General features: G+C 35.0%; 1 protein-coding gene across 1 annotated transcript in view; it reads left to right on the top strand.

Annotated features, from left to right (window-relative positions):
- LOC138936990 (uncharacterized) overlaps positions 1 to 18,459 on the top strand; it is a 36,525-nt gene that overhangs the window by 2,592 nt on the left and 15,474 nt on the right. The window contains exons 5-7 of the mRNA XM_070302832.1: positions 4,534 to 4,792; positions 4,935 to 4,997; positions 5,077 to 5,280. Coding sequence (XP_070158933.1) covers positions 4,534 to 4,792; positions 4,935 to 4,997; positions 5,077 to 5,280 — 526 coding nt within the window. The remainder of the gene's footprint in view (positions 1 to 4,533; positions 4,793 to 4,934; positions 4,998 to 5,076; positions 5,281 to 18,459) is intronic.

The raw sequence follows: 18,459 nt of genomic DNA, 5'->3' as shown, positions 1-18,459 counted from the left end.
AGAAGAGAAATAAGGTAATAATTTTGTTTATAAATTATATAATAAAGGTTATTTATTTTCTTAGACTAAATTCTCTAAGGACGAGGCTTATTGTTAATCTATTTAACTTTTTTTGATATAATGGTTGAACTTATTTTTTAAAACATGAAAAATGTGGAAATTGATTATTTGGATAGAGCTGCCTTTTGCAATATAATGTTATCAGAGAACATTAGAATATCTGTCATCAACAAAAAGTAATTCAAATTTGAATCAAAATGAGGAGGAAGTTTAGTATCATTAATCAATTCTTCCTCCTCATTTTGATTCAAATTTGAATTACTTTTTGTCGATGACAGATATTCTAATACTCTCCGATAACATCATATTGCAAAAGGCAGCTCTATCCGAATAAACCATCAATTTCCACATTTCTTATTGTTCTAAAAAACAAGTTCAACCATTATGTCAAAAAAAGTTAAATAAATTAACAATAAATCTTGTCCCTAAAGAATTTAGTCTAAGAAAATAAATAATCTTTATTATATAATTTATAAACCAAATTATTACCTTATTTCTTTTCCTTGACTAATGCTCAACATTTCTATTTCGGGTTCCAATTCTGACGCTTTCAATTCAACTGTCTATGTAATATTTTTGATAAAATTCCCACAAGATTTATTTTCTTATTTAATATAACATGCAACTGATTGCTTAGCTATTTGTAGACCTAAAAATATTAATTACGCATTGATTACATTTATATATAAAATCTAAATAAAGATTTATACATTTCCAAAACTAAACGTTACGAATAATTTCAGATTCACAAAATATTTGTAGATTATAGAAGTGCTTTGATATGATTTCATCATTTCATTATTTTTATGTCAATTAAAAATGTGTATTTAATGCTGTTGTTTTTATGGTATTTTTGGTAAAATTCTCACAAGATTTATTTTGCTATTAACATAAACTCATTGCTTAGCCATATTTATGTTAACTTAAAAATATTAATTATGCATTAATTACATTCATGTAAAATAAAATAAACATTATATACAAATGCGCGTTCGCGAGTATAATTATTAACTTATCGTTTTCGAAAACATAGTCAGCGAAAATCTTCCATAATCATTTTTCAACAATGTATTTATGACAAATATGTTAATTGACAATGCATAGATTTACTCAAATGTAAACATTTGCTCAGTTTTGCTAGTATAATCAACTTTGCTTAATATGACATTGATTAGAAGAAATCACTTCCCTTCCTTGCACTATTCCGCGATTTTCTTTAGTGACTTTATTAACCACTTTATTACTTTTCTTCTTGTGTTGCATTATTCCGCGATATATAAACATATTTAATAAATCAATAAATGCAAAAAATATTTGACCTTTTTTGCTTATATCATTTATTAGAAGGAGTTATATACTGTTAAAATGTATGCGTTTATTCAAGAGAATGGACTTGTGTCATATCCATATTAAATGTATGAATAAGAAACAAGTCCACCTTCGTAATAAAAACAATTTCCTTCCTATTGCTTTCTATATTTTGATATTTATTCAGTTATATTATTATTATGGATTATACGGTTTGTATAGAGTTTAATTTCTGTATTAAAATTATCTATAAAAATAAGATAGATAAGTGCTTGATACTTAAGATCATTTATAATCTTGTATTCAATACTTATATTCAATATGGTATAAGTTTTGTAAATATGTATTGTTTATATAATTCCCTTTTAAAAAAAATTTCCTTTCTATTGAATAAATTAAAAAAAAATCGCATCCATATAAATACTGCATAATGTAGTATTTTATATCTTGCAGGAAAAAGGTTAAATTTTAAATTTTTACAAAAAGCAATGAGATCCCACAAAAAAACCTCACAAAGGTAAAAGAAAATACGCGAAGTATATAAAAAAATCCCAACTTGTACGTAAAAAAGTTTGATATTTATCCTTAAAAAATAACTTTAAAAAAAATTTTTCCTTGAAAAATAATTTTCATAAATAATAAAAAACTAAAAAATGCTTTTCCTGTAAAAAATAACTCTAAAAGATAAAAACCTTTAAAAAATCAAAAATCAAAACTAAATCTGAAATCAAGTTAACTAGCCAAGTACATAGAAACAGTTCAGTTTGTAATTTGAAATAATATTTGTTTGATAAAATCAGTCTTGCATTTATAGAAATATTATAGATTTTCTCGAGAAAATTTAAATGCGCTTTATTTTGTTGTGCCTCCGGAGAGGCACGGTAGTTGGGATCGTTTCCCGGAAGGAATTTGGGAATTCGGGCTCCGCCTGAGAACTTTATTTAAATAATTCGGACACTTTCCACATTAAATAAATAGATTAATATCAGATTTATTTGTGGTTTGGTTTATTTACAATGTTCCCGCACTTTCGCTCGCGTCGCGTATCACGATAACGGTTATCTTAACGTGCGCGTGTCTAGAGTCGAGTTTCGGTCTCGAGACTCGCCTCTCGCTTCTTCGTGTATATTTCTGCCGACTGCGTGGCTATTCAATATTATAATAATTATTGATATTCGTTTTGACACTCGCGGTTGTTAGAGATATTACTCGCGTAAAGGAATAAAGATTGCCCGTTTGGTAGTTATTGTGACTACCCGCGTAATATTAATTAATGATCAAGACTGCCCGCGTAATATTAATGGTAAAGACTGCCCGCCGTTCGTTAGCGATGGGTCTTTTTATTAACTCCCTTTGGCTACCCGGGAGGGGGTCGTTTAGCGACAAGGCTGTGTGTCGTGTCGCTTGATTTTGGCAATATCCGGATGCAAGCTAAGAAGTTCTAAGTAGGACTTCTTTGCTTGCACTTTCGCAATTTCTTTATTCCTTTTTATTTCGCTTTTAAGTAGGACTTCTACGTTGCATTTTCGCAATGTCCTTCTTCCGCTTGCCCTGATTTCCGCGTTTTCGCAATGAAATGATTGCACGGTCGCTCGGGCTTAGCGCGTGGCTCGCGTTGTCAGCGCTTTGTTCGGTCAACGCTCGTAACGTGATCTGTATTCGCGTTACACGTTGAGCAATCATATAAGATAATATGTATTTAGAATAATATATTTAATAATTCGTGTATAGCCTGTTCGGGCTATAACAATTTTTATAGAATTAAGTTGTTATGTCCCCCCCTTCCAAATAAATATTATATATAATATATAAAATAGCACCATTATATTGCGGATTTTATTACAAATGGTACATCATAAAAGTACTTAACTCTTAATGTAATAACGTCGTCCACATCGATTAATTTCGAGTTTAAAAGTGCCCCCTGCTAAACTGATCGAGTTGTTTTGAAATTAATCATAAGCTTTACCAGATAGGCCTGTAACGAAAAAATTTAAAATTAAAGTGACATACAAATGCTTGACGTGCCCGATCTGAAATAAAAATTTCCAAAAGATTATCAGAAATCATTATCAATGTTAATTATCAGAAATCATTATCAATATATTAATAAAAATAAATGACTTATAATGCGACTCGGGCACGCCAAGCTTTTTTATGTCACTTTAATTTTAAACTTTTTCGTTATAGGTCTATCTGGTAAAGCTTATGATTAATTTCAAAACAACTCGATCAGTTTGGCAGGGGGCACTTTTAAACTCGAAATTAATCGATGTGAACGACGTTATTGCATTAAGAGTTAAGTACTTTTATGATGTACCATTTGTAATAAAATCCGCAATATAATTGTGCTAGTTTATATATTATATATAATATTTATTTGGGAGGGGGAGACATAACAACGTAATTCTATAAAAAAAGCGCATTTAAATTTTCTCGAGAAAATCTATAATATTTCTATAAATGCAAGACTGATTTTATCAAACAAATATTATTTCAAATTACAAACTGAACTGTTTCTATGTACTTGGCTAGTTAACTTGATTTCATATTTAGTTTTGATTTTTGATTTTTATCTTTTAGAGTTACTTTTTACAGGAAAAGCATTTTTTAGTTTTTTATTATTTATGAAAATTATTTTTCAAGGAAAAATTTTTTTTAAAGTTATTTTTTAAGGATAAATATCAAACTTTTTTTACGTACAAGTTGGGATTTTTTTATATACTTGGCGTATTTTTTTTTATTTATTATTTAACAGTAAAGAAACAGTTGAGTCTGTGTGTATTAAGACATATATTACTATCAAATGAGAAACTTTGACTAAATTTCTTATCTTTATTTATATCACAACTGTTTATTTTACTTGTTTGTTTACTTCTATTGATATTGCCTAAAATATTATTTTAGTAATATACTCTATGTCTTCCTTTTTGGCTAAACCAATTTCTAACATGTTACTACTCAATTTTATATTAATTTTAAAATCTTATATGTAAAAATTTAATACAAATTTTTTCTATTGTACTTGATCACTGTTAGCCACAATGAATAAATAAAACTCATTCAAAAATTATAAAATTTAATCAATTTATATGTTTGTATGATTTTTATTACGGTTTTTGTATTAATAGTGCATTTTATTTATAATATCTCTTTTCTTTCTAGTAATCCAGATGCAGCACAATATTTGAGTTTTGCATCTATGAGATGTAGCATGCATCGTGAACGTATAAAAAACCGGCCGTCCGTACCTGAGACTTTGGCATCATTATATGATATTTTAAAACACTCTAGCACTATGCAAAATATCTATATAGAAAACATAATTACAACGGATGGGAAAACTGCAATTATTTTATCAACTGATTATTTACTACAAGCATTATCTTCTACTACTGAAATCTATGTGGATGGAACTTTTTTTGTAAGTATAACTGCCTCTTTTTGTAATTAAGAAATTCTATATGAATTTTTATAAAATGTTGTAACAATACGTCAAGATTGTGGTAACATATAGAGCAATATTGAGTCTAATTATAAAAATTATTTTACGTATCTTTTTTAAGGTTCTCCCACGCAAGCCTCATATTGCGCAACTTTATTCTGTACATATACGATACATGGATACGGTAAGATATTTATTTAAATCATTCAGTTTTTTTAAGCATCAGAAATGGATAACGAAAATAAATAATTTAATCTTTTCAGGGTATTGCAACATTATTCGTATTATGTGATATACGTACAACAACTTTATATAATGCTTTGTGGAACAAAATTACACAACTGATACCACAACTTGAACAAAATATTAAGTTCGTTATGAGCGATTTTGAAATGGCTGCAGTAAAATCATTAAATAAGAAGTTTCCTAGAGCTAACTTAACTGGATGTTGGTTCCATTTCAATCAGGTATAAATAATCATTCTTTAGATACATATAACCATTCATTAATATAATAGTATACTAGACGTGCGCGCGCGCGCGCGTGTATAAGCGAAGCGTGTGGCATAGTAAACAGAGTACTGGGCTACAAAACCGAATTTTTCTGGTTCAATTCCCGACAGAACTAGACAACTTTTAAAAGGCTTTTTTCTCTTCTTCGATGGAATAGCAAAGCAAATAGAATAGTTCTTGGCCATTATCTTATAACGCCGTTCGAAATCGGCGTTAAATTGTAGATCCCGTAAACCTGTATATCATAAGTATACGATGTGTGAGAACCGGAAGGCATAGAAGAACGCTATAAACCTGTACATATACTGGGTGGCCCATTTTAATCCATCCAGTCGAATATCTCAAAAACCAAGCCCGGAAGAGAAAAAAGTTTCAAACAAAAGTTGTGTGCCTTCAAGGGGGGCCATAAGATGGTGACAATGATTTGACCTTGGAAAATCATTTGAAGGTCATGTGAAGGTCAACTTTAAAATCTTAAATGGAAACCCCCATTTTTTATTTAGTATTTTTGTAGCTGACATCGAGAACTTTCCAAAACACTATAATAAAGTATTTTTTCATTAAGTACTTTTTGAGTTATTTTATATTTTAATCTGACATATTTTGATATAAAAAATAAAATATTTCGTAAAATATTCAGTTTTCGATAATTTTACCGTAATACTTCTATGTACAGAATAATAAGACAAATTAATTAGTGCAAAAAAAAAACAAATAATTGTTTAAAAAAATTCATTGTAAATAATTTTCTTAAAAACAATTTTTTTTATACTAATTGATTTGTCTCATTATTCTGTACATAGAAGTATTACGGTAAGATTATCAAAAACTAAATATTTTACGAGATATTTAATTTTTTATATCAAAATATGTCAGATTAAAATATAAAATTACTCAAAAAGTACTTAATAAAAAAATACTTTATTATAGTGTTTTGGAAAGCTCACGATGTCAGCTACAAGAATACTAAATAAAAAATGGGGGTTTTCATTTAAGATTTTAAAGTTGACCTTCACATGACCTTCAATGATTTTCATGATTTTCCAAGGTCAAATCATTGTCACCATCTTATGGCCCCCTTGAAGCCACACAACTTTTGTTTGAAACATTTTTCTCTTCCGGGCTTGGTTTTTGAGATATTCGACTAGATGGATTAAAATGGGCCACCCAGTATATATACATACACTGTCGAACAATTAAGTTTCGAGTCTCGCTTTGCATTTCCGAATGTTTGATTCGTTTGTGTTGCCATTGTAGGAGGTTATTCACAACTCAATAATCAACACGTGGTGCAAGTTTTAAATTATTTGGTTCAATAGTTAATGAGATACAATTACGCAAAATTGTGTTTAAAAATCGGTGTAATGGAAGGAACGCTTGACAACGCGCTAACATTAAATTCTGCGTTAAACTGCTATTCCATCGAAGAAGAGAAAGAAGCTTTTTAAAAGTAAAATATATACATTATATTATACAGGGTGGGAAAAAGTCCCGGACCCCTGAAATATTTTGGAAGGAATGAGATATAGAAAAAAATGTTAAATACAAAAGTAGTAGGGTTCAATGTGGGGCACTTGATGGTAATCTTGATCTTGATCTTGAGGTCAAATTTAGAAGTCATTTCAAGGTCAACTTTATTTTTTTTAATGAAACCCCTTATTTTTTATTGTATATTCTTATAACTCTTCTTAAGACCTTTTCAAAACGCTATTTGTATAACACAATTGGTATAAAAAAAATAATTATTTTTAAGAAAATATACTTATATACAAAGTTTTTTTTTAAACAATTATTTGTTTTTTTAAACAATTGATTTGTCTCATTATTCTGTACATAAAAGTATTATGGTAAGATTATCGAAAACTAAATATTTTACGAGATATTTTATTTTTTATATCAAGATGTGTCAGATTAAGATATAAAATAACTCGAAAAATACTTAATGAAAAAATATTTTATTATAGTGTGTTCAAGAAAGTAAGCGTTTTATAAATTATATTATTAATTTTGTTTCTCGAACGTTCTAAAGCGAGACGTTACGGGCGAAGCCTTGTTTTCATTCCGTTTTTGCGGTTTCTTCGTATCGTTCGATTCTGACAAACACCTCGTTGTCGATAGCCGATTGGCTCTCGGAATCGAACGATCGAAATTCCTCCTTTTTTGTAGTACCCGTATCAACCGGGATTCTTGTGCGTGGATCGGAAAGAAGGGCTTTTCGTTAAGACACTTCGTCGCAAGCCTTCACCGGGAGCACTCCGAACGCCTAACGCTCATAAAGTTATAGTTAAACGATAATTCGCGTGTCCGCTCATTTCTTGCTGTCGCGTGCGATTACCTAAGACGGTCCGGGAGTTGGTGTCGAAAGGAATAAACACTTTTCAACAAACTAAACCCGGACAAATCATTTACGTCCTATCTCTCCGATCGGCGAAACAAATAAATTCTGTTAATGTGGACGTGTAATTCGAAGGCGCGGCTACATTAAATGGTCCTTCGAGCCGGATCTTTGGAAAAACAGATAGTGATTCGGTAATCAGTTCGCGGAGTGCGATTGAGAACGCTGACACGCTAAAGTAACAGCACTTATAAAAACTATCACGAGACGGAGACGGTGCGCAATATCAAAACATCTATCCGCATTCCGCTGCCGTAAATAATAACGCGAGTGCGTTGAAAGGACTTCCGGGAAAATAAAGTGCGCGTAGTCAACTTTGAATCCCTTTGCATTATTAAAGTTGTGCTCTTAAGCACAACGTATCATTATTATTTGCACCCTGCGTAATCCGCAGTGCCGCGCAAATCTCGCGTTTCTTAGCGCTTTGCACAGCTTAAGAGGATGCCGGATTACCGACAGAACGCGAATATTCTTTATTTTGCAAAATCTTTTTGTTGATTATAGATATCAACAAATCCTTTTCCACAATTAAGGTACACATAATAACGGAGTGCGGAGTTTAACATTTCATATGAAAAGTTAAAAAAAATGAGAAAATTACAGTTTTGTTATCGGCTTCTGCGTCAACATTTACTTAATATAACAAATTTGTAATCTACACGTGCCTAATCAGTAAACTCCGCACTCGGCATTTCATCAAAGAGTATAAGTGAACTTAGAGAAGTGAGTTTAGAAGCTTTATAAAAAAGATTTTGCAAAATAAAATTTTCGTGCATATGTGTGTGTGCGAGATGGAGGCTCAAGAGTAAAACAGAGCAGTAGATTAGTTGCGTGATGTCGCGATAGACGGAGCTGTAATCTTACACGACAAGGACAGACATAATCGTACTACCTTTGTCTCTTTCATGCGTGTAGAGTAATATACATGTACGCACTAACATTATTGCAGTATCTTTTTTCTCTCGATCATACGCTCTGTCTTTTTCTAATCGCTCGCTCGCTATGTACTACGTATCGCTTAGCTTCATGCTCCTCGCATATTCACTTACGCGTTCACTCGCGCCTCTCTCTCTCTCTCTCTCTCTCTCTCTCTCTCTTTCTGCTCGTTCATTATTGTATATTGTATTCTTTTATTGCCATTATTATATTCTTTTATTTGCTTAATTTTTATTCTTTCTATTCTCGTGTCCCTACATGAAAATAAATAAATTTATTTATTTATGTTTATTTGATACATCATAAATGAGATACACAAGTTATTTTCTTTTTCTATTTAATTATAGTTAAATACAACACATGTACATACAAAAATGCACATAATTAAATACTTTTTCTATTTATGACATACACAATATCTCATTTATGTTGTATAAAATAAAGACGAATAAATTAATGTATTATTATGTAGGAAGACGAGAATATAGAAAGAATAAAAGTCGAAGAAATAAAAGAATATAATAATGGGGATGAAAGAATACAATAAAGAACGAGGAGCAAGCGAGATGACAAACATCAAACAGTTCCGAAGTCTCATTCGCGAGGCTCTCTTATCTATAATATCTCGGGTTACATATCGTTCGTAAAATTTCTGTTTTTCGTATTTTATCGATATCAAAATAATTTTAACAGATTAATGAGATTCTTGCGATTAAAATAATACTAAACATGACATAAATCGGATAATTTTTAATCAGTTATGTTATTAAAATTATGATTACTTATTTCATTTAAAATAATCGGATTTATATCGTATTTGGTCATTTTAATCGCAAAAATGTAATTAATCCATTACAATTATTTTCAGATATATAAGATGCGAAATACGAAAGTTTTATTTTCTATAGTAAGATGACATATATACGTGAAAGATTACAAATAAAAGGAGTCACGCGAGCGAGGCTTCGGAACTCTTTCATGTTTGTCATCTCACTTACTCCTTCATTCTTTCTCGCTCTCGCTTTTGTCGACTCTTCAGCGTCGGGGATCTTTCCTTATCTACAAAATATAAACATCTTCTATATAAAAAGTGAAACTTGTATTTTCCATTTCATCTGCATAAAAATAATTATAATGGATTAATGAGATTCTTGCGATTAAAATGACACGAAACATGACATAAATCGGATTATTTTTAATCAATTATGTTATTAAAATTATGATTACTTATTTCATTTAAAATTATCCGATTTATGTCATATTTGGTGTTATTTTAATCGCAAAAATCTCATTAATCCATTATAATTATTTTTATACTAATAAAATACAATATGAAAGTTTCAGTTTTTATTTTATAAGATGTTTATATAAGGAAAGATCCCCGCGCGATGCTGGAGAGTCGACAAAAGCAATAGCGAGAAAGAATGAAGGAGCAAGCGAGACGACAAATATCGAAGAGTTCCGAAGTCTCGCTCGTGAGGCTCCCTTTATCTATAATCTTTCACGTTAGATTAATATATATAAATTATTATAAAATTTATATATATATACAGGGTGTCCGGCGTCAATCGCATCACCGGTCGTGTGCAGGTAGAGCAGATGAAATCGAGAAGAAAAGTCCTTTACCTTTTTTTTCTATAACACTTAATAAGAGTTATTATTGAGTAAAGTCTGGCCAATCAGCGCCGACCTTTAGCCGGGCGCACGTCAGTGAGCCGCGCGCTGTGAATTGTGCAGCGGCGTACACTATCAAGCGCGCGGTTCACCGACATGCGCCCGGCTAAAGATCGGCGCTGATTGGCCAGACTTTACTCAATAATAACTCTTTTATTAAGTATTATATAAAAAATTGGTACAGGACTTTTCTTCTCGGTTTCACCTGCTCTACCTGCACATGACCGGTGATGCGGTTGACGCCGGACACCCTGTATATATATGTCATGTTACTATAGAAAATCAAATGTCTGTATTTCGCATTTTATATATCCGAAAATAATTTAAATGCATTAATTACATTATTGTGATTAAAATGACACGTCGTAAAATATTAATAAATAATGTTTTTATGTATCGAATTAATTTTAATCAATATGAAAATAACTTTTTATTCGGTTACAGAATATTCGTTTATAAAGATGTGCATTTGTTTTTATTATTACGCGATATTTGTAGCATGCATGTATCTAAGTATGTATGTACGTATCGGGGAATAAGGCGACTGTACTATTCACACGCACACAGCCAGGCACATGCGATAATATCAGTGCGCGGCAGTACTCAGTCTCAGTCTCAGTCGCGCGTGTTGTGTACATACGCGTAACGAGAGATAACCGCAAAAGTGTGCTCAACCGTTATAACGCGTTATAACGCGTCGAATTTAAAAAACGAGTGTTGTGTTTGTGTAGTCATAGTGTGTTCATATAATAGGGCGAAAATGTAATGAGAAACGCTTGCCTCGCTTTGCCCGCAGACTTTCTTTAAAAAGAATAAGGGTCAAAAGGTTAGTATATTTATATACCATAATTCTAGAAGGAATTGTTTTAATGTATAGTATATACTAATATGTCGCTAGATATAATTGAATTTTTTTTCCGTGCAGTTTACACAAAAATATAAGTATGATAATGTAATATTATATAAAAATGTAATATTTCAAGTTTTTTTTTATTTTTTGATTATATCTTTAAAGCAATTCCTAAATAGAAAACAACATAAAGACCTTTGTATAAAAAAATTGTAACATAAAATTAATCTTTAAATAGAATTTAGAATTACTACAATACATGAACATACACATTATATGTATATGATGCACATAGTATTTAGTATTCATATAGTATTTTTGTTATAAAGAAATAGACAGACATGGGCAAAAAAAAGAAGAGAGAGAGAGAGAGAGAGAGAGAGAGAGAGAGAGAGAGAGAGAGAGAATAGGAATGAGTAAGCGAGAGAATGGCTGTACAACGATATATCGATTAATAATTCACATCAGTCGCTAAATATTAGTGAGCATAAAGTATTGCTACGGAGAAAGATCCAACTATTTCCTTTTTTTTCTTACTTTTGGCACTTGTATGGACACTTGCTCACTTACACTATATCCTCTTTCTCTTTGCCCATTCCCGAGCATACTATGTGTGTTATATATTATCTATATGCGATCTTTTCGTGAACTGGTTGTAAATATTTCATACCAGATGCGGTTTGCATGTGCGCTCTAAATATTGCCGAAATATTTGATCCCAGAAGCGATCTTTTCGTGAACTGGTTGTAAATATTTCATACCAGATGCGGTTTGCATGTGCGCTCTAAATATTGCCGAAATATTTGATCCCAGAAGCGATCTTTTCGTGAACTGGTTGTAAATATTTCATACTAGATGCGGTTTGCATGTGCGCTCTAAATATTGCCGAAATATTTGATCCCAGAAGCGATCTTTTCGTGAATTGGTTGTAAATATTTCATACCAGATGCGGTTTGCATGAGCGTTCTGGTTAAAAATATATCCCAGAGGCGATTCACGTGTGCTGGTTATTGTAAAAAATATCCCAGAGGCGATTTACGTGTGCTGGGTATTGTAAAAAATATCGCAGAGGCGATTTACGTGTGCTGGTTATTGTAAAAAATATCCCAGAGGCGATTTACGTGTGCTGGGTATTGTAAAAAATATCCCAGAGGCGATTTACGTGTGCTGGTTATTGTAAAAAATATCCCAGAGGCGATTTACGTGTGCTGGTTGCTTTACAATATTTTGAACCGGATGCGATTTAATAGTTATGTAAGATTAGCAATATAACCGTTATTATATATTATAATATATATATATGTATTGTGCTATTGTATGTATGTATGTATCTATCTATGTATGTATGTATATATATATATATATATATACATAAAAGGCACACATATATATATAACAATACATGCACACACACACATACACATGGCCAAATATTATTCCTCTTGGAAAGATATATGGAAAGGCACACACACACACACGTACATATATATATATATATATATATATATATATATATATAAGTCCATATAAGTAATGTGTGCAATTGTGTTCAAATATGCAATAAAGGCAGACACGTGTATATGTTATACTGTTATCTATACGCTTAGATACGCTTAGATATGCGTGCGAGGCAATAGAGCAGTAGAAATACACGATGTTGTCCGATTTCAATATATTGAACACAATTCTCTTTCAAATATGCATAAAACATGCAGAAATATTAATATTAGTAACAGCGGAACTAAAATTATTGATATTATCGATAATTTCGGTCGGTATTATCGATAATTTTAGTTACGCTTAGATGAGGGCGCTAACCCGTCGGAGTTCGGCCGTCGCTCCGGCATCCTCTTAAGTGCAATCTTTGTGCTCTTTAGCACTCCGCACCTCCGAGTGCGTCCTGCGTAATCCGCAGTTACACATAGTTGTCGCACGCTTTAGCGCGCTGCACTGTTAAGTGAAAATTATAGTGCGGCTTCGCACATCCGCGTGCGACGGACTGTCGTCACGCTTCAGCATCTCTACCACCAAAAGGTGGTGAATTATTGCTGAAAGGCTTCATCTTATCTGCCTACCGTCATGACGGACTCGCTACAGGGCCTCCTCATCGAGCAATCTATTACAATAAGCTCGATGAAGCAAGTGTTCCCCAACTTTAAGAAAATGGGCAAGGCCAACGTCACGCAATACAAGGCGAAGAGTCGACTGGACGCCTTGGAGACATTATGGGAAAGGTGTCAACGTCTCAACGTCCAGCTTCAGCAAATAGCAACGGCTGACGAACAGCGTACAGTCAAATACTTCACCGAGGAGGAATTCTTTACGGCCGAGGACGTCTACCACGAGGCGGCGGACTACCTCGCAGACGTGATAGGTAAATTCTCCCGGTGCAACCCGAATGCGGCATCATCGGTAAGCGACATTTCTTCTCGCGAATTGTCTGGTGCGGTTTCATTGCAATTACCACGAATCCCGTTGCCGAAATTTTCCGGTAATTTCGCGGAATGGGATAACTTCCGCGGAATATTCGAATCGCTCGTCGCCTCGAAAGAATCGCTGTCGAATACGCAGAAATTACATTATTTAAAAGCCAGTGTCACGGGCGAAGCCGCTGTATTAATTAATCATGTTAAGATTGCAGACACAAATTACGATGGTGCGTGGAAATTACTTATCGAAGAGTACGATAATCAAAACGCGATTATTCATGCGCATATTCATGCTTTCGCTGATTTGCCTATTATGAAAACGGAATCCGCTGTCGAACTCAAAGGTTTACGCGATACCGTTGCCGCGTCATTAGCCGCGTTAACAAATTTAGGCAGACCTGTTGAAAAATGGGATGACTTATTAGTCTATATTGTTTCGCAAAAATTTAGTCCACGCATACGTAATGAGTGGAATCTGCAATGCGGTAAATCAACCGCATCTCCGACGTATGAAGAGATTCGAGATTTTATGACGCTGCGAATTCGAGGACTAACCGATCATTCTAAGTTAAATGCCGATACTTCGTCTCATAAAAATAAAGGCTCTAATCGGGCCTCGGTGAATAACGTAGCCACCGAAAAATGTTTGAATTGTTCCGGCAATCATAATTTTATGTTATGCGACGAGTTTAAGCGTAAATCCGTCGAACAGAGAACTCAGTTTCTCAAATCGCACAAATGTTGCTTTAATTGTTTAAAGGTCGGCCATTTCCCGACCTCTTGCAAGAGTAAAAAACGCTGTAATTTGTGCCGACGAGCACATCATACGCTCTTGCATCGTGACTCGAATATACCAGTACAGAAGATTAGTGAAGATTCTGTTTCGGAAAACAAAACGCTTAACGCTCAACCGAGCGGCTCAGCAGCCCCTGAGATAAAGAACGAGACCGCTGTCGCTTCCGTTCAAACGATTCATTCGCCGCTGAAAAATCCGCCGAACGTGTTACTAGCCACTGCATGGGTAATACTTCGTACCATCGAAGGACGTAAATTTAAAGTTCGTGCGTTGTTAGATCAAGGCTCGGCTGTTAGCTTTATCTCGGAATCGTTGTGTCAAACTATGCGCACGAAACGTTCCCGCGCGAGCCTCTACGTACAGTGTTTCGGCGAACGATACAGTGGCGTAGCGAAATCTCAGGTGTCTCTTACTCTCGAGTCTTGTAATGGGCGAGGTTCCTCAACCTTTTCTTTGACTGCTTTCGTATATCAAAAAATTACGTCATACGCTGGCTCAAAGACTAAAACCGTAGATTATTGGCCGCATTTACGGAAATTATCTCTCGCGGATCCGGATCCGTTTAGCAATCATCCGATCCATCTGCTCATCGGATCAGATTTATATGGATCGTTATTAAAGCAAAAGGTAAAACATGGTCCGACCGGAACTCCGACGGCCCAGCTTACTGCTTTAGGATGGATATTATCCGGTCCTACCGGCACTTCTAATTCAATTACCGCGACTTCATTAAATTGCGTAACAATTCCTTCGCTCGATTCTCTCCTTCAAAAATTTTGGGAGATCGAGGAAATTTCTTCCGAACTTCAGCTGTCGGAAGAAGATAAAAAATGCGAACAACATTTTATCGAAACACATCAGCGTGCCGAAGACGGCCGCTATATAATACGGTTACCATTTAAAACCAACCCTCCGCTCGATATAGGATCTTCGCGCGAAACTGCCGCGCTTCTTTATTCCAAATTAGAACAATGCCTACGAAAAAATCCGGATCTCGCGAAACCCTATCATTCTTTCTTAAATGAATATAATCTATGGGTCATATGGAATCTGTCTCCGACGAAAATCCGACGCTTAACCAAGCGGTGTATATACCGCATCATCCGGTACTACGCGAGTCTAGCAGCACGACGAAACTTCGCGTAGTATTTAACGCGTCGTGCAAAACGAGCAATGGTTTTACATTAAATAATCATTTAATGACCAGGCCTAAATTACAACGCGATTTGTCCTCAATTATCCTTCGTTGGCGTCAGTTTCGTTATGTGTACACTGCCGAACTCAAAGAAGCTTCCTTGTTTTGGCTTCGTTACGTGCAACAACGTCATTTTCCATCCGAAATTCAAGCGTTAAACGATAAAAGTTTACTGCCAAGATCCAGTGCTTTGTTATCGCTTTATCCCTTTCTCGGGAAAGATAAATTAATTCGCCTTGGCGGGCGGATTGACCATTCGTCACTCAGTTATGATGAACGGCACCCTATAATTTTACCGAAACATCGAATTTCGGATTTATTAATCGCTCAAACTCATAAAGCCTCTCTTCATGGAGGCACTCAATTGATGTTAAGAATTTTACGCCAAAATTATTGGATAATTTCAGCGCGCACCAGTGTAAAATCTCTTATACGTAGTTGTGTAAAGTGCGTACGCGAACGCGCACGTACCTCGCAACAGCTGATGGGGAATCTCCCCCAGCCCCGCGTCACGCCTTCGGCTCCGTTCTCGCACACAGGCGTCGATTACGCCGGGCCGATGAATATTATTCCGTCAGTCGGCCGCGGTCAACGATCCAAAAAATATTATGTTGCCGTTTTTATTTGTCTCTCGACAAAGGCCGTCCATTTAGAATACGTAGATGATTACGCTACTAACGGTTTTCTCGGTTATCTCCTTTCGGAGATTTGCAAGCCGTCGCGGTCTTCCATCCGACATGTACAGTGATAACGGCACTAATTTTCAAGGCGCGGACCGCGAATTAAACACTACCTTTCAGCGACTTGTCGCCGATCCTCAAATACAAGACGCTATCGCTAATGATAACGTAAAATGGCATTTTATACCTCCCTCTGCTCCGCATTTCGGCGGACTTTGGGAAGCCGGTGTCAAAGGATTAAAGTTTCATTTGAAACGAGCGATTGGTTCCCGAACGTTATCGCAGATCGAGTTCGCTACGCTGCTGTGTCAAATCGAGGCTTGCCTAAATTCCCGCCCGATTTCTGCGTTACATGATGATCCGAATGACTTTTCCGCGTTAACTCCGGGTCATTTTTTAGTCGGTCGCCCGTTAGTAAGCCCGCCTGAAGAATCTGTTTTAGATATCGATTCGAATCGGCTGTCTCGATGGCAGCAAGTGCGTGCGATTTTAGAGCAGATCTGGCGTTCTTGGTCTTCTGACTATTTGCATACATTGCAACAAAGGCGTAAATGGCGAGAAAACAAACCGGAGCTCAAAATTAACGAGCTGGTATTGTTGAAAAATAATTTGGCACCTCCTTCGAAATGGGAACTTGCCCGAATATTAGACGTACATCCGGGATCGGATGGGCATGTCCGAGTAGTTACATTGCGTACTGCCAAAACCACTCTAAAGCGACCAATAACGCAGATCTGTCAGCTACCGATATCAAGTGACACTGGCTCTTAAATTAATTTGCGTTTTCTTTATGCGTCAATAATTAAGTTTGACTTTAATTATCGTCACGCTCTGTATATGTACATATATCTATTCTAAGAACGCCTATGTAAATAACCCTATGCTAAGATTTACTGATTAAGTTAACTCATGTATTACGATTGATTCACCAACGATCTTTATCGGTACTCTTTTCCTATTATTGTATGTTGAAAAATTTGCTGTAGAGCTCTTCGGACCGTCTGATCGAGAATTATCATTAAGATGCCGTGTATCGATTATGGTGGTAGGATTTAACCAGTTATTTCGTAACCTACCCGGTATACGAGGCGAGCGGGATGTTCAAGAAAGTAAGCGTTTTATAAATTATATTATTAATTTTGTTTCTCGAACGTTCTAAAGCGAGACGTTACGTGCGAAGCCTTGTTTTCATTCCGTTTTTGCGGTTTCTTCGTATCGTTCGATTCTGACAAACACCTCGTTGTCGATAGCCGATTGGCTCTCGGAATCGAACGATCGAAATTCCTCCTTTTTTGTAGTACCCGTATCAACCGGGATTCTTGTGCGTGGATCGGAAAGAAGGGCTTTTCGTTAAGACACTTCGTCGCAAGCCTTCACCGGGAGCACTCCGAACGCCTAACGCTCATAAAGTTATAGTTAAACGATAATTCGCGTGTCCGCTCATTTCTTGCTGTCGCGTGCGATTACCTAAGACGGTCCGGGAGTTGGTGTCGAAAGGAATAAACACTTTTCAACAAACTAAACCCGGACAAATCATTTACGTCCTATCTCTCCGATCGGCGAAACAAATAAATTCTGTTAATGTGGACGTGTAATTCGAAGGCGCGGCTACACAGATGTTGAACCGATGTCACAAGCGTTTCAGGCGTGGTTTCGAAAACTTCTTCCACATACGGAGACGATCTTTCGTGCAATATTTGACTCGATTGTACATCTTTTATCGGAGTAGACGTAACCACATTCGATAATTGTTTCATTCGCTTACGTTTCGATTGAATTGGAGTAGAAGTTATTAGCGAATCGTTCAATGATATATTTGACCTTGTTCGCTTTTTTCCAGACTCTTTTTTCAGATGCTTGTCTTCGAGCATACTCGATAGTTCGATTTTCGCTTCTTTAGATTCCACATTGATTGTATTCTCGACAAGTTGTTTTAGAGGTTCGATAATTGGTTTAAAGTGCCTCTCCAATGCGACATCTTCCTGCATTTGACCGGTTTTTAAAGAACGATATTTTTTGCGGATTGATTCGCTTGTTTTTACAATCTCTCTCGCAATCTTCTCACGATCGTCACTGTCAATCGTCTTCGTCATGTTGCGCTTGGACGAAAATTTTTAGACGTTGCTCGATCGATGTATCGATAGCGACTAACCACTTTACGGTATTGCAAAATCGTTAA

This window comes from Polyergus mexicanus, unplaced genomic scaffold (assembly GCF_030449975.1).
Source record: "Polyergus mexicanus isolate NDT 795.1 unplaced genomic scaffold, iyPolMexi1.0 SCAF_10, whole genome shotgun sequence".
NCBI lineage: Eukaryota > Metazoa > Arthropoda > Insecta > Hymenoptera > Formicidae > Polyergus > Polyergus mexicanus.
This window is presented reverse-complemented; position numbering and strand designations above follow the sequence as displayed.